The sequence below is a fragment of the Rutidosis leptorrhynchoides genome, chromosome 4 (genome assembly GCF_046630445.1).
Source record: "Rutidosis leptorrhynchoides isolate AG116_Rl617_1_P2 chromosome 4, CSIRO_AGI_Rlap_v1, whole genome shotgun sequence".
NCBI lineage: Eukaryota > Viridiplantae > Streptophyta > Magnoliopsida > Asterales > Asteraceae > Rutidosis > Rutidosis leptorrhynchoides.
In genome coordinates this window covers 609,919,273-609,945,991 of record NC_092336.1, presented here as the reverse complement: position 1 = coordinate 609,945,991, position 26,719 = coordinate 609,919,273, and the positions used below count along the sequence as shown (strand labels likewise).

General features: G+C 32.6%; 3 protein-coding genes across 3 annotated transcripts; all 3 read right to left on the bottom strand.

The window, feature by feature from the left end:
• Window positions 1–411: 411 nt before the first annotated feature.
• On the bottom strand, window positions 412–4,171 carry LOC139904036 (uncharacterized). The gene is made up of 10 exons (XM_071885971.1): window positions 3,360–4,171; window positions 2,677–2,910; window positions 2,196–2,525; window positions 1,937–2,000; window positions 1,576–1,793; window positions 1,371–1,481; window positions 1,185–1,290; window positions 884–1,095; window positions 692–795; window positions 412–594 (listed from the first exon to the last, which is right to left on the bottom strand). Exons 1-10 carry the CDS (start codon window positions 4,095–4,097, stop codon window positions 450–452), a joined length of 2,262 nt encoding a protein of 753 aa, XP_071742072.1. The 5' UTR covers window positions 4,098–4,171; the 3' UTR covers window positions 412–449.
• A 1,847-nt stretch (window positions 4,172–6,018) lies between these two features.
• On the bottom strand, window positions 6,019–7,684 carry LOC139904035 (uncharacterized). The gene is made up of 6 exons (XM_071885970.1): window positions 7,603–7,684; window positions 7,362–7,398; window positions 7,084–7,157; window positions 6,910–7,003; window positions 6,511–6,593; window positions 6,019–6,270 (listed from the first exon to the last, which is right to left on the bottom strand). Exons 1-6 carry the CDS (start codon window positions 7,672–7,674, stop codon window positions 6,097–6,099), a joined length of 534 nt encoding a protein of 177 aa, XP_071742071.1. The 5' UTR covers window positions 7,675–7,684; the 3' UTR covers window positions 6,019–6,096.
• A 10,415-nt stretch (window positions 7,685–18,099) lies between these two features.
• Window positions 18,100–20,875, bottom strand: LOC139904034 (fatty-acid-binding protein 2). The gene is made up of 10 exons (XM_071885969.1): window positions 20,508–20,875; window positions 20,213–20,396; window positions 20,011–20,107; window positions 19,821–19,923; window positions 19,669–19,737; window positions 19,503–19,539; window positions 19,351–19,425; window positions 19,197–19,248; window positions 19,049–19,093; window positions 18,100–18,197 (listed from the first exon to the last, which is right to left on the bottom strand). The coding sequence occupies exons 1-10, from the start codon at window positions 20,735–20,737 to the stop codon at window positions 18,100–18,102; spliced, it is 990 nt and encodes a 329-aa protein (XP_071742070.1). The 5' UTR covers window positions 20,738–20,875.
• Between the last annotated feature and the right edge of the window lie 5,844 nt (window positions 20,876–26,719).

The following is a 26,719-nucleotide window of genomic DNA, read 5'->3' as shown; positions in this document are numbered from 1 at the left end:
CAGTTTAAGACAACAACAAATGTCTGAACTAAATTACAGTATTCAACTACTCTCTGTTTACTTGTTGCAACTTTAATTTATGGTGTAGTTGAAGAAAGAGAGGGCAACTCTGGAAATAAGTGGCCAGATGGGACAACACCCATTTCTTTGATTAACGATTTACCCTTGTATAGATTTAAGCTAAAAAATTAAGCTCTAAGTAAACAACTATGAGTGCTTACCGAATAATCATTCTAGAACATTAAGTCCCATTAATGCCTAAGTAAACAGGCCCTAAGCTACCAAACCAAATAGCTTGTATAAAGAAAAAAAAAAAACCAAGTCTGTGCAAATTAATCAACAGATAAATATCATTGTTTTAGTAAGTAAAATACAACAAAACTTATGAATTTAACAACATGGTTCTAACAGTTGTATATGTCAATTAAAAGTATGAGCGTTGTAATGAATTAAGACGATAAGAGATTGATCATCTTGCTTGCAGATTCTTGGCTATGATTATTTACGCTCGGAATTATGTTATTTGGAGTAATAAATTTCACAAAGTCTTTGAGTTCTGTAAAGCTGCTATGCTCGCTATATGGAACCTCATACCTGAATCAAAAAAACGAAATTATATAAATACATTTCATTAATATATATATATAATTTAATAATTTAATATTTGATTATAATTAATAATTACTCGTACCTTATAATAGTACCCTGCTGCCACCTCTTTCCTGGGGATGATTTCTTTCCTTTACCGAATGACCAACCAGTTGGAGAGAAAGCAACTATAAGACTATATCGACCCTGATATAATACATGCAGTAATATTTTAAATTGTTGTTTCAATGATAATTAATAATTAATGATAATAATAAAACACTGAACCACTAACCATATATGTGTTAGAAACATGTTTGAGTCTTTTAAAGCTAGCGAGTGTCCACATAGGCACAACGTGAATGTGGCTCTCCCTTTCATCCAACGTTAGCCATTGCATATCTTCTTTAGGCATTCCTAAACATTCTAAAACTCGCATTTTTGCTGCATTAACATAAATTTTCTTACGAAGAACACGAGCAACCTCCATGAACAACCTTTCTTTTCCTATTTAATCAATTTTTTTAAACAAAAAAAAAAAGTCAAACAATGATGACATCATGTATGAGAACCTCACTGGAAAAAAAAGGACTTACCGATTGTATAGCTGCCAATCAGAAACAGAGTTTTTGGGTTAAAAGCTTCCGCTTGAATGGCCTCAAGAACGTACTGGATTACAGCCTCTTGCTTCGGAAAGTCATACTGCCAGAATCATTAGTAAATCAAAATAAAATAAAAAATAATAATAATAATAATCTACCAGAAACATTATGTTTGTATACCTGAGGGTTACAATAGGTTGTATCTAAGATTAAAGTGTGCACACGTGTCTGCAAACCAGAGATCCTTGCCATATCATCACTAAAACGAAAGTCTCCAGTGTGTAAAATAGCCTATTCAAGAAAACGTTGACCAAGTTCAGAAATGGTAAATCATACATAGTTAAAAATCGAAATAAAAAAGTCAACGTGATACATATTTACATACCTTACCATTTGGCGGTTCAAACAGAATTATGATGGCACCTGGACAATGATTAGCATCGAAGCACGTAACACCAACTCCATCAATGTTTACTTTTTGATTTAGAGGTAATATTTCAATGTTTACCCACGGGATACCGATTTTGAGATTTACAAGTTTTGCAGTAATTAAGGAGCAGTAAATTTTCCCATGACAGAAAGACTTTGTAAGACCCCCGTAATCTGCAGGACCACAAGAAAAGCAGAATTAGGAAACGTATATGTAACTACGTGAGTAATGTTATTTAGTTATCACAAGTCAGATGCAAGTCTGAACATATTTGTAATTCTTTAGGCCAATTGATGTATAACAGGATTACACTTACGATCTGCATGAAAGTGAGTAAGGAACCAATGGAAGCAATCCCTTCTCAAATATTTAAATGCGTCCTGGCAGAATAAAAATTGATATAAATTAAAAATGCATCGTTACTTTAACCTTTGAAAGTATCAATATCAATGAGAACCGTCATTAGCAACAGAAAATTCCAGAAGCATATTAGAGGAAGAAAAACACATGCAATTCAATTTACAAACTTTAAGAAGAAGAAAAAGAAGATACAAAGTCTAAAAAATAGAGCTTACCACACGAAATGGTGTTCCAGTTATTGAACACCATGAGGGTATATCTCGCAACTTTCTATTTAAAAAGTTCATTTTACCCGCGGTACGTTTCTTGCCATCATTTGAATTAGTTTTACCAACCTGTGGCCCAATACTAGAACTATTTTTCACTTTCCCAGTAAAACCAGGGAAGAAATCGGTAATCAACTTATTTGGGGTGATTTTAGTTTCCTTGTGTGCAACTATATCAGGTAGCTTAACTTCTTCAGCCGATCCTGTTCTCAGTTCATTAAGAGCATGAACAATTTTCTTTCTGGGCCCAAGAGCAGTAATACCTATTTTACATAGATCCTGCAAGATACAAAAAAAAACTCCGACTTAACTTGATAAGAGATAAGAAGTGCAAAGTTTTGACATGGACACAAATAAAAAATAAATAAAATTTAGTTAAATCATTAAATATTGTATGATGAAGAGCCAACAAATCTTGCAAGAGGTGTACCTCGTCTGTGAGCCACTTCAGACTGTCATAATCAATTTCTTCACGGACGAAAACTTCTTCATAGCGTGATAAGCCAAGATTTTGAAGCCATACAGAAATAGGAGATACATGATTCGTTTGCTTAGGAACTTGACATGAGGGGTCATCGAGAACTTGCCCATGAGCTCCAGAAGGGGGATTGTCAAGTACATCTCCAGGACATTCCAAAACATAATCGTTATCAGGAATGTTTACCTTCAAAACATACAAAGAATCGGTTTCCAAAAAACATATTAACCCATATTGTTCTGTTGGTAAATCATAAAAATGTTTACACAGTTGGCAGATCATTAATATGTTTATACCAATGGCAGATCATTAAAATGTTTATAATGTACGCATAAGCCAAATGTTCTACATATAAACTACGGAGTAATATTATGAATCATTCAGAATGACACTTTGACTTTATAGCCTATCGTAAAGCAGAATATAATCTATTTCACTATGCGGCCACTATATATACTCGGCGCCTGATAATTGTATGGTTACCATATTCATATAAAATTTGAGGCTAGTCTTCAAGGAGAATATACTAATTTATAAATTGTTAATGTAAGTGCAAAGATTCAGTTATATATAACAGTAGCAAACTGAAATCTGATACATTTAAAAGGAAACGAAGCATAAGCAAGAGATCTTACTTGATCGCAACCCTGTTCTTTATCGATACACTCATTCGTATGAACTTGTCTCAGCTCATCACTCATTTTAGAAATATCAAGACCACAAATTGGACAACTAATAAAACCACTATCATCCACATCCAAATCCAAATCGACATCATCTTCATCTTCATCTTCACCAACTCCAATCCCTTCTCCTTCATCTGAACAGCATAAATCCAACAACACATCAAGTTGTGTGGTACCCGTCTCCTGAATATCCTTAAATCCCCCATATCCATTTTCATCAAATTTCTCACAAGCATTTTCACAAACACCTAAACTACAATCCCCCTTAGACCTCAACAACAACCTAGACTCGATCGAATTCAATAAACTACCAAACCCCTCTTTCAATTTAATCTTTTTCTCGTTACTCGCAACCGAAAAGGCTTCACTAACATCTAATCTGTTGGTGCAGAGTACAGTAGGTTCAATCGATTCTAAAGAGAAATCCGAATCAGGACCCAGGCCCGAATCAGTTAGGGTTTCAAGATTCTCTTTACCAGGATAAAGGTGACGTTTTTTAGGTTTTTTTGATGGTCGATTGTTAGCAGAATTTGAGGGTTTAATTAGCTGTGATGAGCTAGGTTTTCTTTGGGTGAGTGATAAGAATTGAGTTGGGTTTTGGAAATCATCATCATCGTCAATGAAATTTGAAGAAATGAAATTGGATTGTGAAGAATTGATGGGTTTCAGGTTGTTTGATTTTGACATTTTGACCTAGTTTGATCGATTCGAAAAGAATGCGACTTTATTATCCTGTTGGAAAGACGATTTGAGTTATTTGAATTTGTTGGTAAAATGGAGGGAAGTTCACCAATGAAAACGTTTCATTTTATCTTTGAAACTTTTTAGACAAACCGTGTTTATTTATGATTTTTTTTTAAATGGCAAAAAGAAACGATATATATATATATATATATATATATATATATATATATATATATATATATATATATATATATATATATATATATATATATATATATATATATATATATATATATATATATAGTAGGATCAAGAGGGAAGTAACCAATCGGGGGGAAACGGAAGGAAGCAAAAAGTTTTTTATTTTTCGTTTTTTGAAAAAACTTTGTTCACGAACATTATAGATGGGATGAAAATATGAACATTTAATAAAGACACTTTGTGATAAATGTTTTTATTTTGGCGGGAAAACGCTCGAAGAAGTAATATATAACAATTATCGTGTTTTTCGAGCGTATGTTGAGGTTTTAGCTCTTAGGGTTTAGATATTAGGGTTTATAGGTTTTAGATATTAGGGTTTAGAAATTTAGGGTTTAAGATTTAGATTTAGGGTTTAGATTTAGGATTTAGATTGAGTTTTTAACACGAACGGTTTAGAGTTTAGGGTTTAGGGTTTAGAGTTTGGTGTTTTGAGTTTATGGAATAAACCCAAAACACCAAACCCCAAACCTTAAACTCTAAATCGGGCTAAATTTTACTTCACAAAACATGGAGAAAAAAAACGTTAACATTTTTCACGAATAATATTATCTTGAATGTTATTTTTGTCGATCGTTTTCCCGCCTAAATAATAACATTCATCACGAAGTGTCATTTCTAAATGTTCATATTTTCATGTGATCTTGATGTCGGAAAAAAAAAATCCAAAAAAAACGATTTTTTTTTTTTGCTTCCCCCGCTTCTCCCCGATTGACTACTTCCCCATTGATCCTGCCCCTATATATATATATATATATATATATATATTAATATATATATTAATTATAATAATAATAATAATAATAATAAACCAAACAATACAAGACGGGGAATATCCTAACCCACAAATACAAAATAACAAAGCCAACTTTGGCGCAAACCGTGTTTATTTAGTATGATTTTCTTAACCTGAAAAGTAAATTTAGTGAAAATCAGATACGGAGTATTTAGCTACAGTATTTTTTACTGTATCAGATTATTATGAGCCTTTTTGCAAAGTGAGTTATGCATATGAAAACTTTGCAAATAAAAAATTTAGAAATTGACCTAAGATGGTGAAGGTGTTAGAATAATACAGGAGGTAAATTGTTACATAAATCGTATAATATGTCGTAATAAAATCTTTTTATTTTGATGAAATATAGTACTCCTAAAACTTTATGAATTTTTTATTTTGATAAAATCTCGTAATAAAAACTTTTTATTTTTCCTTTATCATTTAGCTTCTCGAACAATCTACGTGTATGGGTGTACGTGAGAAGTGTCAACTTAAATTCTTAATATCTCTCAAACAAAAATTTATTTTGTTGACAAGTTTTCTACATTTAGTATGAGTAGATAGATTCATCGTTTCAGTCTACGCGCAAAAAAAAAAGGGTATTGCAGTCTAACAAGATTATCCGGTAACCAATTTCAACCATTTTCCCCTACCACCATTGTCAGGTTTGAATATCAGGACTCCAATCCAATACTATGCTATTTTGAGAAGGCTGGTGAAGTACAAAATGATAAGATTAATTGTGTGTCTTAAAATGTCTATTACGTGTTTTATCGCTTTACGTATGCTCGTTTAAAAGAAAACGGTGAATTTCTAGTAGGACAAAGACAAACTAAAGAAATGATGCAAATCGTCTAAAAATCTAACGAAGAACTTAAAACTGCCATACAAGTCGTCTAACTGCAAATCAACTAACAATATAAACATAACCACATTTTACAGAATTCTGTTACTGGACATAATAATTTAGTTTTCTGGGATATGTTTATCTAAAAATGACTGCGCAAGATTGCTAAAACTAACACTAACAGCACCAGCAGCTGCATATCTTTTGATGATATCCACCACTTCCGGTCTCAAGATTGCTTCCTTTGTAGATGCATTACAGAGATAGTAAAGAGCCCCAATTGCATAATTAACCTACCAATCACCAGAGACATGTAAAAAAAATGGGAACAACAACAGAGTATTAGAACTACAACTTAGACAGTACAAAGGGCTCAAAGTCAAACGTCATACTTGCTGTACGGTCGTACAGACAAGTTAGCAAGTGAAGTTTTATGTACAATGTGTTAGCGAAAAATAATATAAGAACAATACCAAAGAGATGAATAAATAAACTATACGAAAGTCGAAAACTGATCTTGTTTGTAACTATACCGTATTTTTAACAGGACTTGATAAGCATTGTATAAGCAGAGGTATCCCATCACATTTGATTATCACCGCAGCATTTGCAGGATCTGAAGAATTAGAAATGAAGTTAGCATATATGATTCTGAAGCGAAGGTAGTAAACCAGTTGATTCGGCGGGTTGGGTAAGGGGTCAACATGGGTTTTGGCTCTAAATAATAAGTTTAATGTACAGGTGAAAATGTGTTGAGAACATAACAATTTAGAACGTTGTGACGTGAGCATTTACCAACTGTTTAACCCATTTGACAAATTTGATCAGTTTCGTTAGAGCTTTTTTAATTTATTCTGCCCACTTGATCCGTTTCAAATAAACGGGCCAAGTCTATCAAAGGGTAAATAAAACAGTTACAAGTATCAGCATACCAACACATGAGTTGCAGATCCCTCCTGCCCCAAACTCTATAAGTTTCTCGTTGGGTTCAGTTATGCAGTCGAGGAAAAGCTCCAAAACGTTGAGCTGTTTCCAGTACAGTATGGTTGTTAAGTGTTGTAGATATCGACACTAAAACCTACAAGGTAAATAAAAAATGTATTAACCTGGCGCAGAAATGTATAATTGTAGGGATCATAAGCAAAATTTGCTAAATTAGCAGCAATTTTCTCCTTCACCTCTGCAGATACAAACAAAACGGTAATAAAAAGAAGTTCATTGAAGACAAAATATATGTGTATACACTTAATGACCTAAAACGGCACACATAACAGATAGCTGCATAAATGAATAGAAACAACTTGCATTCACTTTTTTTATATCTTCATCAAATACACAATATATTTTCAAAACGACATAATTACACTACAACATAGTGACATACCTTCAGTAGAAGCATTTTGAAACTGAGCTACAAGTTCCTACAAACAAACAATAAAGAGAAAAAGGTAAGTCTCTAGTTAACTATCGGTGCCTCATTACCAAGTATCTATCTACTGAGAACAAATCAAAATATGTGGGCTGTCAGAAGCACCTATATAGTGTTAAACGTTGTCGATGGAAAAATGTTAAAAACAAATTAAAGTTTCTAGGCAATTACAAGTATATAGGTCTGAGAAAATAACCTGAAGATACTGTATTCTAGGAGTGCCATATTTTCCGGTACGTTCTTCTTGTCGCTGACTATTGGTAAACATAATCTACTCTGCAACATAAGTAGAATCAATATTTAATGAACATTAACATAATTAATTTTTCTTTTAAACACTAGCTAACAATTGATACTAAAGACTGATATTGTAAAACATGTTATCTTATTTTGCTTAGAAATTGGTTGCAAACTTGCAGGCTTGCAGCGCACATATCTATATCTATATCTAATCAGATTATATAAGCTGTTTGTAAACATGTTCGATTCATACAAAAGAAAATGAAGGTCCTTAAATAGGATTAGGAGGCAATGATAAGAATACAAATACAAATCATGGGTGATAACATCGAAACCTTGGGTTCACAATAAGTGATTCGAATTGAGTTAATTAAGAATATGTATACGTATAAGTATAACAATTCATAGAATATGATCAACACTGGAAGCAAAGCAATCTGACCTTTGTTGGGACAGCTGATTGGCAGTGATTAGGTGAAATAGAAAACGTATAAATGTTACTGTTTGATAAAGATTTGAACTAATCTGTAATAAATGTATACTTCGTATCATTTTGTGTTTATAAATGCCTGGAAATTGGGTCGGGTTGAGATTGGATACAAATGGGTTCGGGTCCAAATTGAAATTTTTAGCGGGCAATAACTTATAAAAATCGAAGTCAAATGAGGTAATGGAAGAGATGCCTTACCGTACAGCGCAGAAGAAAACAGAAAAGCAAGAGATGATGAAATCGCAAGAGGGTGTTTTTGGCTAGGGTTTGTAGAATTTCAAAACTGTTCACAACCCGTTGAATCCATATTTATTTACTGGGTTCATCGGGAATTACCTAATGAACATAAGAGCCCTTCATAAACTGTGATTTGTCAAAATTACCCCCTCGTTTTTTAAACTGTGATTAACCAAATTTTTTTGACCTAGTTCGTCTGTCAATTACGGGAGAATTACCCAACAGTAAATTATAGGTTTCTAACTCATCCTAATTCCATTATTTTATTTATTTTGCAACCAAACAATAAGCAGATTGTGCAAATAGGGAACATTTTTAGTCTTATTGCCTTATAATAAAACTATGCAATAGTCTTATATTGTACTTTCATGCCTATTTTGCGATGCTATTTCTAGCATTTTATAATGGGATATTTTAGTGTCTATAAGTCATAAGCATTAGATTTCATGAAAATTTGTAGTTATGTTTGTCTTGAAAGTGGTTGTAATGATTTATTTAATTTTTCTTAATATGTTTGATACAATGTGAAAGATAATGGTTTTCAGCGAGAATGTAATTACAGATTCTAGAATATGGATCACTCATTCTACCTTCTACACGATAAATGGCAATGATTAACAATCATTATATTAGTTCATGGATAAGTAAACGTCACCATGAATATTGAAAAGTAAGTGTAGAACTTGTTACTTGACTTGACTTTTGTTGGTCTTAATTGGCAGGCCTTCATTTAGAAATGGAAATTGGTGATATTTTAGAGGAGAAAGATATAACACAGCGGAACACAAAGTTACAATCGGCACGCAATGAAGATTTAGATGTAGCTCCACATGAGAGCAGTAATATGGGAAATGATGGTAATTTATGGAAGCCAGACAAGCTTAAAGACAATCTCGTACTAAAAGGAAGCATGACTTTTACAAAAAGGAACATGGAAACGTAAATGTTCCCACATCATCTCAAGTTATTGAGAAAGAAAATATGGTTTCTGATGATGTTGGTGGAGCTAAGTCCTCACACGAGGATGAAAGCAATGTTAAATCGAGTGTTAAGAAACGGGATGGTAAAAATAGTCAAGGTGGTGTTATGACAATTTACCTAAGGCACCCACAGTAGCGGAAGCGAGGATATAATTTATTTGAGACAAACTTGCGAGAAATAATAGAAGGCAAATAAAGTAACTGATAATACGACGATTTAACGTGGTTCGGCAAAACCCTGCCTACGTCCACCCCAAGAGAATCCTTTATTCTTATAATATAAAAGAACCCTGTACAAGAAAAAGTACACGATGAGTTAAACTCAAACCCAAGCCCCTTAGATTTTAGCATAAAATCTAAGTTTCCCGTACACTCTTTTACACTCCTTACAAGAATAAAACTCCCGACCTCACAAAGAAACACATTCCGTTAAAATTATCGATCAACTATGTTTACTACATTTGTGATACTTTGATCCTCTCTTGGATCACTTGATCCCACTCTTGGATATTCTTCTCATCCTACATTCTCATGTATTTATAATGTATCTTCTTTGTGTGAATACTCCCATGTGAAAGCAACCAGCAACTACGACTTGACTTTGTATGTGAAAACTAAATATTCAACATAGCATGCCATCCACTTTTTCCACACTTCACATTTTAGTTTCATACACCAAAAGTCTACAATTATTTTGTTATGCCTTAAATGTGAGTCAAATATTGGACACCGTCCAACAGGTGGCAAGCTCAAAAAGAAGAAAAATGCCCAAGGTTTTTGATAAAAATCCGGAAGACAAATCCGATAGAATTAGTTTTGCTGGTAACGAGAAGCCAGACACTCACGAAGACAACCTCGTACGAGGCATAAGGTTTACCCCAGAAGAAGATGAGATTGTAAAAGAATTGAAGCTACTGTTAGAAATAATGGTTAGAGTTGACTGCCGGATTCGTTCTTGAATCGTGTAATCACTTTCTCTATAAAGTATTTCGACCCTACGATTGCCTCGGTTGCACGAAATCTTTACAGGGATAAGACAAGAACGCAATCAGTGTTTTTGGCAATGAAATCACTGATCAAATTGTTAGAGAATATGTGTATGTTTTCTGTTTATATGTTCATTATGAAAGCAAAAACGTATTCCTATATTTATAGGAAGTGAAAAGGTGCGAGTTAAAGGACGCAACCTTTCAATGTAAATATGTAACCTTTCAATGAAAAGATGCAACTCTTCATTTATATCTCTTAAAAATAACATCACTCTTCATGAAGATATGTAACCATTCATGGTTAACTTCCCATGAAAAGATGTAATTTTCAATACCTTATTGAATTAACTCAGACGAGCGTGCACTCCACACTCTCCAAACTCGTCATTGAGCTTAATTCAATAAGCATTTGCTTTCTAGTAAATCCCAATTAACTAAAATGATTGTTGATAACACTAAAATCACCAACAAATCTCCCCCATTTTAGTGTAATCCTTGATTTACTAAAATAATTAAACAAACAGAACAAACCAATGCATAAATGAAAATGTTTCAGAAATTGAATTTTCACGTAGTATAATATTTACGAGAATTCGAGTATCAGGGTGTTTCAGAAATTGAACCCTTCCACTCATATGAAGACTATAAAATATTATACACATCAGTTTCTTACATATTCCTAAGACAATCTTGACACTATTATAAGCCATGTGTCCCAATCCTTCAGTGAACATATTGGCAGCTAAGTCCAATGCTCCATTGAAGCGGCAAAACTTCATGCTCACATAGGTAGCTCTTCTAGTCTTGCACCCGCATTTGCAATTTTTCAAAAGAACTATTAAGAAGTTAAACTTCAACCTAACTCCACTTACGGGTCTAAACACATACTTTGGGATCAGAATATTTATGTGTTTCAATCTTCAGAAAGTAAGCTTACCTCATTGAATTCAGCTCCTAGCGTTGTACTAGAAGGGAATTGGGCGTCTCACTTTGAAAGATTTAATGGGCTTCAATCCCACATCATTAGCCAACTTGTGCGCACTTAAGTCTCAGGCTAATTCCTTTCGTCAAGTGATCCATTCAAATTTTGTTTGAACTAAACAAAATCTATAGATATCACTTCATTCGTGATCAACTCACGAAACACAATATGTCTAAGGTATAAGTGTCTAGACTTTTCCTTGTACATTTAACTACATGCCTTAGTCATAGAACATTCCATAAGCACGGACAGGGGCGAATTTAGAGGAGGGGAAGGGGGCGCCCGCCCCCAGTCGATTTTGAAATTTTAGTGTAAAAATTTGGATTTTTTTCATTTTGCCCCAAACTCAAAAGCCATTTGCCCCAAACCCAAAAGCCATTTGCCCCAAAACCTACATACTTTGCCCCAAAACCTTCAAATTTTGCCCACAAACCTTCAAATTTTATCCAAAAACCTCAAAATTTTGCCTAAAAACCTCCAATTTTTGTCCCAAAAACTCCGTATTTTGCCCAAAAAAGTTGCTACGGTTTTAAAAAAAAATTCGCCTCCGGTGAAGAAAAATCCTGCTTCCGCCACTGAGCACGGATCTCCATGAACTTTTAATCTTATTCATTATGACTTCAATCAATTTTCTTTTGTAATCCTTTTAACCAAGGCTTTACCAATTTCTCATTATACCATAAGAAACTTGTGAGTTCTCAAATCAATTGATTGATTATTCATTACACATGTCCACTTTCAACAAGTTACCAATGTAAACCTATAATTGTTACACACTTGATAATGTATCCTCATTATCCTTATGTACATTATTATCATTACATTGGATAGTGAGATTATTATTACAAACATACCTTAGTCAATCAACTTTTAGAACCAAGTAGTAATGACAACAAGTTTATAATATCAATAATCCCAACATCAACATTTTGATTCAAGATACCTCATCTACACCAAGTGTAAAATTCAACAAGTGTTGATGCATCATTTTTCTTGATCAAAGGAAACTCAATACATTCGTAATATGCTTTAAGGATTCTTATTGTAAAATAAACCATAATTCATGGTTGCTTTACAAGTATTATAAATACTTAAACCACATCACAATATATTATTCTAGACCTTGCTTGATCTTTCCAACACCATGCTATATAACATACATCAAACCACTAATTTCCAAAGCAAACCAGTGTTTGAAATAAATAAGCAACGTCTAATCCTCATTTCATATTAAAACATATTTATTTCACTAACTAATACCGTCTTGATAGGCCATCAAGTAGTTTGTGAATCACCAATGAATAATGACTTTATGATCATTTTATTTGATGCTACAAAACACCCACTTCACAAGCATATATACAAACACATAGGAAATATATACATGCGCATATATGCATATGATAATAATCAACCGTTAAATTTATTTATTTATTTATTTATTTTTTTTTTCTTCAAAGGTTATGATTTCGATTAAACCATTGTGATCCTACCAACACCCGGTGTGAATCTCAATGGAAGTAACCGAATTACAACGATTATGTTTAACGTACACTAATTGGATTACTCCCAAATCAATTTTATATTGTACTCCACAATTGTTAAACAACAAGAACAGAAAATGGCATGGAGTGTACACGTGAAGTTGCAGAAATATTTAATTTCCTTTTATTTATGCAACCCACTTTACAATCATACATGCATACATGTACACACATGTATCCACATGTAAATATATATGATATTATTTGTACACACATGTAAAATATTCCACATACATGTATCCATCAAAGATATCCTGGAAATCAGTCCAATAATCAAACCGTTTGACGATTCAGTAAAACAATGTCACAACCGATTATTGAATTTGCCGGTTACTTGATTTTGTTAACTCTCACAGACAGAGGCGGAGCTAGTACGGGGGCTTGTGGGTGCTTAGCCACCCTCAACTGTGGTGGATTAATCGGTATCTAACTGTGTATTAATGGTAAATGTTTTGAGTTCTAGATCGAGATGCAAAAAGATGTTAAAAGTTGCAGGTGATATGGGATGTAAGTTGGAGATGAGAGTTAGGAGACATGATAACTCTTTTGTCTTTTTTTTCATTTTCTATTTATTACCCTTCAACTAGTATTATATATTTAGTTTTAGCCCATCACTTTACATATATGTCATTTAAACTTCTGTTTAAATTTAAATGTATAAGTAAATACGAGATAGATATACCGTCTATATATTTTATCGAAAACTACAATTTAATATACTTCACAAATATTACATTCAAGCTTTAGTTACTAAAAAATGTATATATCAAAAAAGATTATTATTGATAAAATATTTTATGAAATAAGTTAAAATATCATTTGACTTAGAGCTTTGTAATGTGTCATAATTATGTATATTTTTATGCACGATCTAAATAATATATATATATATATATATATATATATATATATATATATATATATATATATATATATATGTGTGTGTGTGTGTGTGTGTGTGTGTGTGTGTGTGTGTGTGTGTGTGTGAGATTTTCACTATCTAAAAACGTTTGATGTTTCAATAACTTAAGCCCCCCTCAACAACAATTCCTGGCTTCGCCTCTGCTCACAGAACATTAACCAATTTAATGCCGACAAAACTTATCATGGTTGTTGACGGACAAAACTTTGTGGATTAACACACAACATTCCCATGTAGACAGAAACATATGATTAACACAAAACGGTTAAAGTTACCGTCTTCAAACGATCATTTAATACATGAAATCATTAATATATTACGGAGTACTGTAATTCGTTTTCGTTTTAGAGATAGTGAAATAAATGAAACTTGCATAATCAAAACAATCTTTTAATCGCATTCCATTTTAAAGATTCTCACACAAGTTTAAATTCATTTATTCATATTCTTTTTCATGCTTATCGGTTCAAGTTGAACGAATATAACATGCATATGGTCACATGTAATTTTAATATGCATCATGATTAAAGAAAAGATAAGAATTGTGTACTTGTAGGGTATAATTATACCGATGCGATGCACTTTTTGAATCTTCATCCACCAACTAGTTTCCTTCAAAAACAAATTGCGTACTCTACGTTGATCCAACCTTGAATGCCTTCATAATCAAATTCTCATATCACTTTCATAAAATTATTCCGTGAATATTATTCAACAACATATCTCTTGTCTTTTTCACGGTTCATCAAAGATTAATTCATACGAAAGATACTTTATAGATTTGTTAGAAATAATGGTTAGAGTTGACTGCCGGATTTGTTCTTGAATCGTGTAATCACTTTCTCTATAAAGTATTTCGACCCTACGATTGCCTCGGTTGCACGAAATCTTTACAGGGATAAGACAAGAACGCAATCAGTGTTTTTGGCAATGAAATCACTGATCAAATTGTTAGAGAATATGTGTATGTTTTCTGTTTATATGTTCATTATGAAAGCAAAAACGTATTCCTATATTTATAGGAAGTGAAAAGGTGCGAGTTAAAGGACGCAACCTTTCAATGTAAATATGTAACCTTTCAATGAAAAGATGCAACTCTTCATTTATATCTCTTAAAAATAACATCACTCTTCATGAAGATATGTAACCATTCATGGTTAACTTCCCATGAAAAGATGTAATTTTCAATACCTTATTGAATTAACTCGGACGAGCGTGCACTCCACACTCTCCAAACTCGTCATTGAGCTTAATTCAATAAGCATTTGCTTTCTAGTAAATCTCAATTAACTAAAATGATTGTTGATAACACTAAAATCACCAACAGCTACAAATTATATAAAATCAAATGACTTAGGAGACGAAGGGTTTAAAAAAATGGTTTTGCATCCTCATTCTTATCCTGGGAATGGAAAATTGTTGGAAAACGATTGGAACTTGCATACCGTATCGTCCATATACTTCAGTTTATAATCGTGCTCATATATTATTTGAAAGAGCTGAGGGATAATATCCGTTGGGGTGCAATTAGTGATAAATTATCAACATGAAGTGATGTTAACTGTTGCAAGAAAATGGTACACACAGTTGACATCTTCCCCCTTGTTAACGAGGGACCGGTATACTAGGGCCTGTATGTGGGGAACTGTGTTCCACCAATGTGGCACAGATACCAGGGTGACCGGTCGTGTACACCTCTGGACGAGCACTCAAATGCTCCGAACGGAGTGTTTCGAGGCTTCATATTATTGTGGTGAGAAATTTTGTAATCTTTCTTCTTTTATATCTTACATTATTTCTTTGGAAACGGTACGAGTTTGATTATATTTTTAATGTCAATGATAAAAAGATATAAAAGTGACAAAAATAAATAATACTTGGCTCTAAATCTGTACATTTCTTGAACTAGCCAGTTACTTTCCAAATTCAGAATTATAGAGTACTTAACGAGTTGTTGATCTATAAGTTTAGAAAATAGGTCAGAAAGTTCAATGATAACATAAACAAGTACTACTGTATCAAATTAGCAAGCCCTAAACTTATTTGGAAGACATTATAGCAGTGTTGTAAAAAACGGAAAAAACGGGGGTGTAGACGGGGGTGTAGACGGATTTTGGAGTGCCCCGTCCCGTTTATACATAAAACGTTTGAAAAAACGGAAATCGGCCAAAAAACGGTCAAAAGACGGTCAAACACGGTCCGAGACGGGAAAAAACGGGTTTTTCTGATTTTTTTCAAGTTTTTTTTTTTTTATAAAAAAAAAAAATTAAACGTTGTGCTATTACTTAGGGTTTCTTTTTTTATGTTTGAAATGTTGAAGTATTTAAATATGTGTGAAATGCTTATGTTTGAAATAATGTAATGTACAATATATATATAATATATAACATTTTTATTTAAAAGTCAACGTTAGTCAACATCCGTCTAGACCTCCGTCTCGACCCCGTCTCGACCCTTTTAGGACCCGACCGTCTCGACCCCGTCTCGCGTCTTTTGCAACCTTGCATTATAGCATACAACTAGGTAAGAAGCCCTCGCTTCGCGTCGGTCTCCGTTTCAAATATAGTTTATTGCGTTTAGTTCGTAGAATTATTTCGAGTTTAACGGTTATGTCGTTTAAACGTAACTCGACCCGAACGAATAGATAAATCCCGTCAAAAGTTAAGGTTGTCAAGTTTTAGTAGAGGTTCCTTGTGTGTACAACATCCGAAGCATGGGGCACAAAGATTTTAAGCATTAAAGTGTGTTACTATTCATAACGTTGTCTGTTAGATATATGTATAATATAATATAATATAATATAATAATATGAAACACCACTAAGGACACTTTAGTCCACTCACACATTTTTACTATTCACTTTCATATAGTATCTTTTAGATATGGGGAATAGAAACACCATTAAGGGCACTTTAGTCCACTAACACATTTTTACTATTCACTTTCCCTATATCTTTTACATATAGGTATAACTAGTTGTGGAGCCCTCGCTTCGCGCCGGAGGCTCCGTTTTGAATGCGAGTTAAAAAAAAGTCTTGATCTATTTTGTAAAAAAGAATTTTTTTCGACATAACATTGAAGGGTTGTTCCTTTTGTGAAAGTTGCTTCTTTTAGCGTTCGGGTTTTATTTTAAAAAGAAAAAGTTAGTAAAGTGGGGGTTCGATTTGTATTTTAATAAAAGTTAGTGGGTTAAGTTTGTGAAATTTGAAAAAACTTTACGTATAAAGTGGGGGTTCGATTTGTATTTTAATAAAAGTTAGGGGGTTAAGTTTGTGAAAATTGAATATTAGTAAAAAAAAAAAAATTAGTAAAGTGGGGGTTCGATTTGTATTTTAATAAAAGGTGGGGGGTTAAGCTTGTGAAATTTGGGGAAAAATAAACGTATAAAATGGGGGGTTCGATTTGTATTTTAATGAAAAGTTAAGGGGTTAAGTTTGTTGAAAGTGGAAAAATGAATAGGACTATTCATTTCAACTATACCAGATATAGGTATAATATATAAATTTAAGTGAAATCTAATCCCACAGAGAACGCATAGCCAGAGGGGATCTAGCTCAGATGGTAGAGCGCTCGCTTAGCATGCGAGAGGTACGGGGATCGATACCCCGCATCTCCATTATTTTGTCAACAAAATGTTTATTTATTGTTTTATGATTTAATAACCCCGTGTGTGTGTAGTTTAGGAAAAATGCATACAAGGCCTTGCCCATCTAACCCCACTTTAGAAGCCAGTAATCTATAGACATTTTTTTGATACATCTTGTACTCTGTAACTTTTAGCATGAATCAGTAGTATAAACGATCCTAGACTTCTTGTTTCACGTTTAGAACTACATAACCATATAGCATCCAAATACGGTAACAATTGTCATTAAAATTAACATCTGATATCCCTTTCCATAATGCATACTACAAATTTCCGCAACACAAATACTTTCAATATAACAACATTTCCAAAAACATGCTACATAGTCAACATTACATATTTATTGTGCGAATTCAGGAGCAAACTTCTGTGGACATTGACTTCCACCCTTAAGTGAGGTAACTAACTAATAACCGATATTTTCTAGTCCTTTTGCTTGAAAACATGACTCCCAGCTACACACTAACGACTTGGATTCTCAATAGATTCTATATAATAATGCTCCGTTTGGCTCACGGAATCCAATGAGATTTCGGCAGAATTAGAATCGAATTTACACAGGCGTCGTGTCTAAATTCAATTCCAATTCCGCCGGAAACTCATTGAATTCCCTGAGCCAAACGGGGCCAAGGCTATCAAGAGAAGGAAAGATGCATGAATTAGCTAGCACCTCCTCATTATATTCACGACATTTTCTCCAATCTCTGTTTTTGTTTGCTCAGAGACGGGACCATCTCCAATGTACATGTCAAAGAATGCCCCTGTATGGAAGTACTAATTAATAATCCGTTAAGGTCAAAGTTTATACGCATTCAAAAGGGAGGATTCCACATTTCACCTTTTAACATAAACTAAGTTGAAAAGAATCACAGGAAAATATGCCAAATGGGTGTGCTGGGTAAAGGGTCAATTCAGGTTCAAGGTAAAGATGGAAACTTTTTAGGATAGGTCAAGTTGGGTTGACCGAAAATGATATTTCCCAATTTTTCATATATAATTAATGATATGTGTTAAAATTAACAATAGTTTTAACATAAAACAGTTTGGGAGTTGTATACTGTATGCATTAAGAAAACAATTTAATTCTATGCATTTGACCCGATAGAGATCAAAGATGACCCAACTCAAGTTAATGGGTTGACCAACGAACGTTTGCTTCAACGGTATCAAGCCTCAATGTGGAAGGGCCCGCGATTAGTTGCCAAGCAACCCGGGTTCAATTCCTGGGGGCGGAAGGTTTTCTCTCCAATTTCCTGCGATTAGTTGCCAAGCAACCCGGGTAGGAGTTTCCTTCTAGCGTGTGTGGGTGCAAATGACGAGGGTCGTTGAAATAAATGATCCGCTGATGCAAATTCGCCGTTAAAAAAAAAAAAAAAAAAGTAAATGGGTTGAAATTCCCACCTGTATAAAAGTTATCATGAATTGCAAAATACAAGGCTTGAATTTCTATATAGAAAAAGAGAAGTTTTTTATCTTGTGCGGAAGGGAAAAATACAAATATCAGATGTTCGGAGCGTTTTGTAATATATGTCACAGGTGCACAAAAGACCATTTTGTGAATCAATGCAAAATATAAGAATAGAGTAAAGAAGATAAGAATATGTATGCTTACTACATAAATCCCTGCTATGAACTGCACCAATCCTATTGCCTTCAACTACACAAATTCAAGAAAAAAGGGTATTAAAATCATCACTTTACTATATTTATTATACATCGGATATGTTTTCATGAATATATAAGTATGGTGAGGGACTCACTCTCAGTAACAAGATGTCCATCAGTCGTTCTCTGAAATTTTATTGTTGTTCCCTGAATATTAATAACATTAATCATCATTTTGGTGAAGGTTTGTTGAAATATGCAGAAAAAAAAAAAGAATAAATAAATAAATAATAAGAAAAAAATAGCTACCGCTTTTATTGAAATATCCTCTTTAAAAAGGGAACCAAAACTTCTCAAGCAGTCATAATTAGTCTCCGGGTTCATCTATAACACAAAATAATGAGCCTCGGTTGATACATAACCATAATATTATCAAAACGAAACCTCTAACGATCTTTCACCTTAATTAATCGGGCTCGAAGCGATTTCTCAAAAGCACTGCAAGAAACAAGTTATAAATCAATATGCTAACGTTACAGACATAAATTTTCATCTAATCTAACATTCAAGTCAACAATAAATATTAAATAAAAGCACTAATGATTATTAGATAAATATTGTACTCACTCTCTAACAGTACTAATTTTAATTCCATTGCAGCTGACCACAAGCCTAACAGACATGCTTATGTCCTCCCTACAACACCACATGACATTTTAGGCCGTCTTTTAAAAAAATTTATTCCAATTATTGTTTTTTGCAAAGAAAAAAAATGATACCTGAGAAGATCAGAAAAAAAGTTATTATGCTTGTCCACCTCGTTTTCTGGAAGTGTAGCGTACTTTGAACCCAACTTGTTACATACATCGTATGGTTGAACATCTATGGAAATATCCGTAACAGTTACAAACTGGAACAAACTTATACTATAAAGGTAAAACTTCAAGTTCGCTTTTTTAGTATACTTACAGAAACCAAAAGCGTAGATCTTTAATGACTTTATTTTGATTATCGTCATTGCTTTCGATCCAATTCCAACAAGAACCTGAGACATAAAATGGCGTTGCTCATTACCCTATATCGAGAAGTTATAAAGATTATAAACAGTAAAGAGAATAAAAAAACAGTAATGTACCTCCGTATTTAAACTATTATTACCCCCTTCAAAGACGTTTTCCAATATAGTTGGGAACTCGATACCAGTTTTAGGTTCGAGTGCATTCTTCGAACACCTATAACTTCCAGAATTAAGATCGCTACATCTCCATTGCTCAACATCACATGGATTATGATTCAAGTTTTCCCCCACAACTGCGTTGCCGTTTACATTCGAATCTGAAAGATAATTGCTAGATCTAGTTCCCATAACAGAGGAAGCCCAGAAAAAAAGAAGTTACAATGCATATCGAACATATATCATTTTTAAGTAAAATTTTACGGGTTTTTTTTAGAAAATGAGATCTCACGTATTGTTGAGTGGCGGGACTAAGTTGCCAGCAAACGACATTGCAGCAACGAACTGAAAGTCTTTAGCCTTTCCTAATAAATGTTTTACTGCAAACCTCGAGAATTTGTGAAGAAATTCTGGAATCTCGAGTGCTTTTCTTCTATAATTAATGAAAAATCTTGGGAGATCATGCTGATTCTTACAATTCTTAACCGTTTGAACAGAAAAATCAGATCTTTTTATTTGCATATTTGAACTTGAACGACTAGCACACTTTAACAGTGCAGTGCCAGTAAACTTTGAAATACGACTGAAAGTTTCTTGAAAAGGAACACTTCCATTGTTGCACCAGTGTTTCGAATGATATTGAGAATTATCAACTAATGAGGTTATATGGTATAGATATCGACTAGGCGAAAGAGCTTCTACGGGAAAAAACTTAGGCCGCCTTTCATCAAGATCCATTAAAAGAATTAACGGTTATGCACAATTTACAAGTTGTCTTTAGTTGACAGATTTAGAAACCGCCCCGCACTCAGAAAAAGAACTACTTCCAAATGACGAAACGCCTACAGTGGAATTGAAATTTTATCAGTAAAACGTAAACAAATAATGAATGAGGAGCGAAAATCAACATTTGATAGTCAGCAATAGCTCCATCATAATTCATGATGTATTTCGAGTTCTTTTGCATCTTGAGGAATCGCACAATCATACCAAAACCAAAAAACAGGTCTGCACCACATAATGAAATTAATATAAATATTCTATTGTCAATCGGTTTGATTCCAACTTCAAGAACATGTAACTATTAGCTTCAGGGTAACATTTAGCATAGCTGATGACATGTACTAAAACTAACTAACAATCCTATAGATTGTGCAATAAATATAATTCATGTCAAATGTTGGCATAAATTGATCAAAGTGTATCCCCTTCCTTTTTTTTTTCTTTTCTTTTCCCATTACAAATATATTATATTATAAAAGTAAAAAGTAAAAACGTAAAAAAAATATAGCCCCTGTTCATAATTCAGATTGAAAGATTACTAAATTAAAATCAGAGCAACAAAACATACATCAAACTTACACATTACAAACGCAAATCACCAAATGATACACAAACAGTCATATAAAAATGAATTCAGATCAACATTAGATGATAAAAACGTACCTGGATTTATACTGAAAAGCAATGCATCAAATTCAGGTGGTGGATTACGTATTTGTGTCCCAAATGAGACCTTTTTAGGGTTTTTAGTTTTTCCACAAACAAGATTAATAAATGTATTAAAAAAGTTTTAATCTTGTTGATGAGAAAACAAGAAATCAATCAAAATTTGGGGAATAGATTACGAATTTGCTTTTGGGATTCCTCAAATAATAAGACTCCAATAAAATAAAATTGAGGGTTTTTCATATTTTGTTTCTGGAATTGAATGAAAAGGATTCAGGTCATGTAGAAGTGTGCAAATGTATTTCTTTCTTGCACATTACTTGTTACACAGAACCTACATGAATATATATTAATTATATTTGTATTTATATAGAATATAAAATGTGCCCCTAGAGTTTGAGTTTATATACTAAATGACCCTCTTATTTTTATTTCAAACGAAACTACTTAAAGGCACACTTTGGTATTGTGCAAATTGCGGAAATCCTTTTGAGATCTACCACAAAAAGTAAAGTAAAAAAAAAAAAAAAAAACGACGAAAGGCAAGCATCTATATTCACTATGAGTATTGATTCTCACACACTATTTTTTGATCAATATACATTCAATTGGCTGTTATACTCTTACTTATGTTTAGAATAATAATAGAAGTTTAACTCTCTAGATAAATGTAATAATATAATTATAAGTTTATATTACAAAATTGTGTATGGATCAAAAAGTAGTGCGTCAGAATCACCTCTCATTGATTATACACTACAGAGTACTTTATTTTAACATTTCTCAAGTAAACTATTTTTTTAATAACTAAAAAATTCTAAAACTATGTTAGTAATATGTATATGTTAATACCGAAGTAATTTACAAATCACCTTTCATCAAAATTTGTCTCATCCTCAAAATTTGAACCTACAAATTACAATCACATAGTTAAATGTCACTTTAATACCCATACTTGTTAAAAGTTTATTTGCATTTTTTTACTTTATCATCAACTCATATTAGTTCATTTTTTGAAGTTTTGCAGTGATACCATCTTCCTATTATTATACATACACATAAGTATACGTAATTAATCATACGTAAACTTAATTTTCAAATGTACTTTCCTCCTTAACCGAAAAAGCTTAGGGCGTCAGTAGTAGCGATAATTTCTTGTTTCAAATTTTTTTTTTTTATTCCTTCTTATGGATAAGAAATAATTAGTGATTTACTCCTTTAAAAAAGAGGTAAAACATTTAAAAAATCTTTCACATGTGAGGGATTTAGTTTTTCTTTTCAAGGAAAATAGAGGTGAAATTGTTTTAAAGAACTATAGAAAGTAGCTTACAATCCTTAAAGTTTTTTTTTTTTTTTTTTTAATAAGAACATATTTATAATTTTCTGATTTTCTTATAGATTTTTTTTTAAAAGTGAAAGAAATTCTTATAAGTAAACTCGCCCCGGATTTTGTTATTACTAAACTAAAAAAAAAAAAATCATCAATAGTTCCACTATAGTCTATAAATTTTCAAAGTTGTTTAGGATAGTTTTTAGTTTTTTACCTTCAACCATTTATTTATAGTACGAGTCAAAAGACGGATTTTGCAAATAACTGGTGTTGAAGGTGGTGAACCGAGCAAACGTGGAAACCACACCTCTAGTGGGTCCTCACTTTTTTGGTGATTTTTTCTAAATTGACAAGGATTACCGAAACAAATGTACAAACTAGATTTTAACTACTTATTGAACCCTCGCTTCGCGCCGGGTGTTCGATTTTTAATATATTTTATTGCGCTTAGTAAAATTATTTTGTGGCTAACGATGATTTCGTTGAAGCGCAACTCGAGTCGAACTAAAAGGTATAACCCGTGAGAGATTTAAATGTTATTTTAAATTAACAATATATGTGCATCTCCGCGTTTCGCTATAAAATTGTAGACTTTTAAAAATTTAACGCAAAATCAACGTGTATGAAAAGTACCTCAAATATTTAGCGTTTTTTAAAAAGCGTCCGTTTTGCGTATAGCTAGCGACATTGTGTTCCTAAAATTATTTCGAGTTTAACGATGGTGTCGGAAAAATTTAACTCGTTGCGAGCGAGAAGATATGACCCGTTGAATATTTGGGTGAAGTTTATTTAAGATTTTTTATGAAAATGGGTATTTGACACTTTACTCCCCCTGTTTGGGGGATCGATTTGAATTTTTCAAAAAAGTGTAGGGGCCTTTGTTGGTAAAATGAAATTTAGTTAAAATTAAAAAAAAAAGGTGAAAAGTCGGAAATGACCCTGATACTATTCATAAATTTTGTCTATTAGTTAATATGTAAATTATTGAACCCTCGCTTCGCGCCGGGGGTTCGATTTTTAATGTATTTTATTGCGTTTAGTAAAATTATTTTGTGGCTAACGATGATGTCGCTGAAGCGCAACTCGAGTCGAACTAAAAGGTATAACTCGTGAGAGATTTAAATGTTATTTTAAATTAACAATATATGTGCATCTCCGCGTTTCGCTATGAAATTGTCGACTTTTAAAAATTTAACGCAAAATCAACGTGTATGAAAAGTACCTCAAATATTTAGCGTTTTTTAAAAAGCGTCCGTTTTGCGTATAGCTAGCGACATTGTGTTCCTAAAATTATTTCGAGTTTAACGATGGTGTCGGAAAAATTTAACTCGTTGCGAGCGAGAAGATATGACCCGTTGAATATTTGGGTGAAGTTTATTTAAGATTTTTTTATGAAAATGGTTATTTGACACTTTACTCCCCCTGTTTGGGGGGATCGATTTGAATTTTTCAAAAAAGTGTAGGGGCCTTTGTTGGTAAAATGAAATTTAGTTAAAATTAAAAAAAAGGTGAAAAGTCGGAAATGACCCTGGTACTATTCATAAATTTTGTCTATTAGTTAATATGTAAATTATTGAACCCTCGCTTCGCGCCGGGGGTTCGATTTTTAATGTATTTTATTGCGTTTAGTAAAATTATTTTGTGGCTAACGATGATGTCGCTGAAGCGCAACTCGAGTCGAACTAAAAGGTATAACCAGTGAGAGATTTAAATGTTATTTTAAATTAACAATATATGTAGTGACCCGAACTTTTCCATGTTTATATGTGTTAAATGAAATTGATATTTACATGATTAAGTGTTTCCAACATGTTAAGCAATCAAACTTGTTAAGACTTGATTAATTGAAATAGGTTTTATATAGACAATTGACCACCCAAGTTGACCGACGATTCACGAACGTTAAAACTTGTAAAAACTATATGATGACATACATATGGATATATATATATATATATATATATATATATATATATATATATATAGTTATCATGATATTATGATAAGTATGTACCTCATTAAGTATTTTAACAATGAGTTATATACATAAAAATGAGACTATTGAATTAAGAAACTTGAAAACGGTATATATAACGATTATCGTTATAACAACGTCTTACTAATTACATATGAATCATTTTAAGATATTGATACACTATATATAAACATGTTAAATGATAAGTAAACATATCATTAAGTATAATAACAATGAACTACATATGTAAAAACAAGACTACTAACTTAAGGATTTCGAAACGAGACATATATGTAACGATTATCGTTGTAACGACATTTAACTGTATATATATATATCATATTAAGATATATTAATACATCATTATATCATGATAATGTAATAATTTAACATCTCATTAGATATAATAAACAATGTGTTAACAACATTTAACAAGATCGTTAACTTAAAGGTTTCAAAACAACATTTACATGTAACGACTAACGATGACTTAACGACTCAGTTAAAATGTATATACATGTAGTGTTTTAATATGTATTCATACACTTTTGAAAGACTTCAAGACACTTATCCAAGTACTTCTACTTAACAAAAATGCTTACGATTACATCCTCATTCATTTTCATCAACAATTCTACTCGTATGCACTCGTATTTGTACTTGTACAATACACAGCTTCTAAATGTATTTACTATTAGTATATACACTCCAATGATCAGCTCTTAGCAGCCCATGTGAGTCACCTAACCATGTGGGAACCATCATTTAACATTTAGCATGACTTATGAGCAAGGAAACAAAAACAAGAACTCCTTTTAACCCCACTCACCTTCACCACTCACCACCTACTCCATTTCACTTCCAATTTTCTTCCCAATTTTCTCTCAAAACACACACACTCTTCCATGAACGTCTAAGTTACTATTTTTTCAGCAAAAATCATCAAATACAAGCTTTGGTTATTACCTATAATCATCATAAAAACAATTACTCAAGAACACATCAAGAACACTTCCAAGTTTACTTCCAAGTTTCCTAATCCATTCCAAGCAATCATCTAAGATCAAGAAACCTTGGTTATTTACAGTAGGTTATCTTTCTAAATCAAGGTAATATTCATATTCAAGCTTTGATTCAATTTCTATAACTATAACTATCTTAATTCGAGTAATAATCTTACTTGAACTTATTTTTGTGTCATGATTCTATTTCAAGAACTTCCAAGCCATCAAAGATCCTTTGAAGTTCAAGTTATTTTTTCATCATTTCCAGTAGGTTTACCTACTAAACTTGAGGTAGTAATGATGTTCATAACATCATTCGATTCCTATATGTATAACTATCTTATTCGAAGATTTGAACATGTAATCACTAGAATATAGTTTAGTTAATTCTAAACTTGTTCGCAAACAAAAGTTAATCCTTCTAACTTGACTTTTAAAATCAACTAACCACGTGTTCTATATCTATATGATATGCTAACTTAATGATTTAAAATCTGAAAACACGAAAAACACCGTAAAACTGGATATACGCCGTCGTAGTAACACCGCGGGCTGTTTTGGGTTAGTTAATTAAAAACTATGGTAAACTTTGATTTAAAAGTTGTTCTTCTGGGAAAATGATTTTTCTTATGAACATGAAACTATATCCAAAAATCATGGTTAAACTCAAAGTGGAAGTATGTTTTCCAAAATGGTCATCTAGACGTCGTTCTTTCGACTGAAATGACTACCTTTACAAAAACGAC

What these genes read in the sequence shown, in the direction of transcription:
- LOC139904036 (XM_071885971.1), bottom strand. Translation starts at nt 4,097, where the DNA reads ATGTCAAAATCAAACAACCTGAAACCCATCAATTCTTCACAATCCAAT. An exon ending in CTGGAACACCATTTCGTGTG is followed by an intron (nt 2,001 to 2,195) that starts GTAAGCTCTATT and finishes TTATTCTGCCAG; the next exon opens with GACGCATTTAAATATTTGAG. An exon ending in GATTGGCAGCTATACAATCG is followed by an intron (nt 1,096 to 1,184) that starts GTAAGTCCTTTT and finishes TTGATTAAATAG; the next exon opens with GAAAAGAAAGGTTGTTCATG.
- LOC139904035 (XM_071885970.1), bottom strand. Translation starts at nt 7,674, where the DNA reads ATGTTTACCAATAGTCAGCGACAAGAAGAACGTACCGGAAAATATGGC. An exon ending in CTAGAATACAGTATCTTCAG is followed by an intron (nt 7,399 to 7,602) that starts GTTATTTTCTCA and finishes GTTTGTTTGTAG; the next exon opens with GAACTTGTAGCTCAGTTTCA. An exon ending in GATCTGCAACTCATGTGTTG is followed by an intron (nt 6,594 to 6,909) that starts GTATGCTGATAC and finishes CTAATTCTTCAG; the next exon opens with ATCCTGCAAATGCTGCGGTG.
- LOC139904034 (XM_071885969.1), bottom strand. Translation starts at nt 20,737, where the DNA reads ATGCAAATAAAAAGATCTGATTTTTCTGTTCAAACGGTTAAGAATTGT. An exon ending in GTCCCGCCACTCAACAATAC is followed by an intron (nt 20,397 to 20,507) that starts GTGAGATCTCAT and finishes TATGGGAACTAG; the next exon opens with ATCTAGCAATTATCTTTCAG. An exon ending in GATCTACGCTTTTGGTTTCT is followed by an intron (nt 19,924 to 20,010) that starts GTAAGTATACTA and finishes ATATTTCCATAG; the next exon opens with ATGTTCAACCATACGATGTA.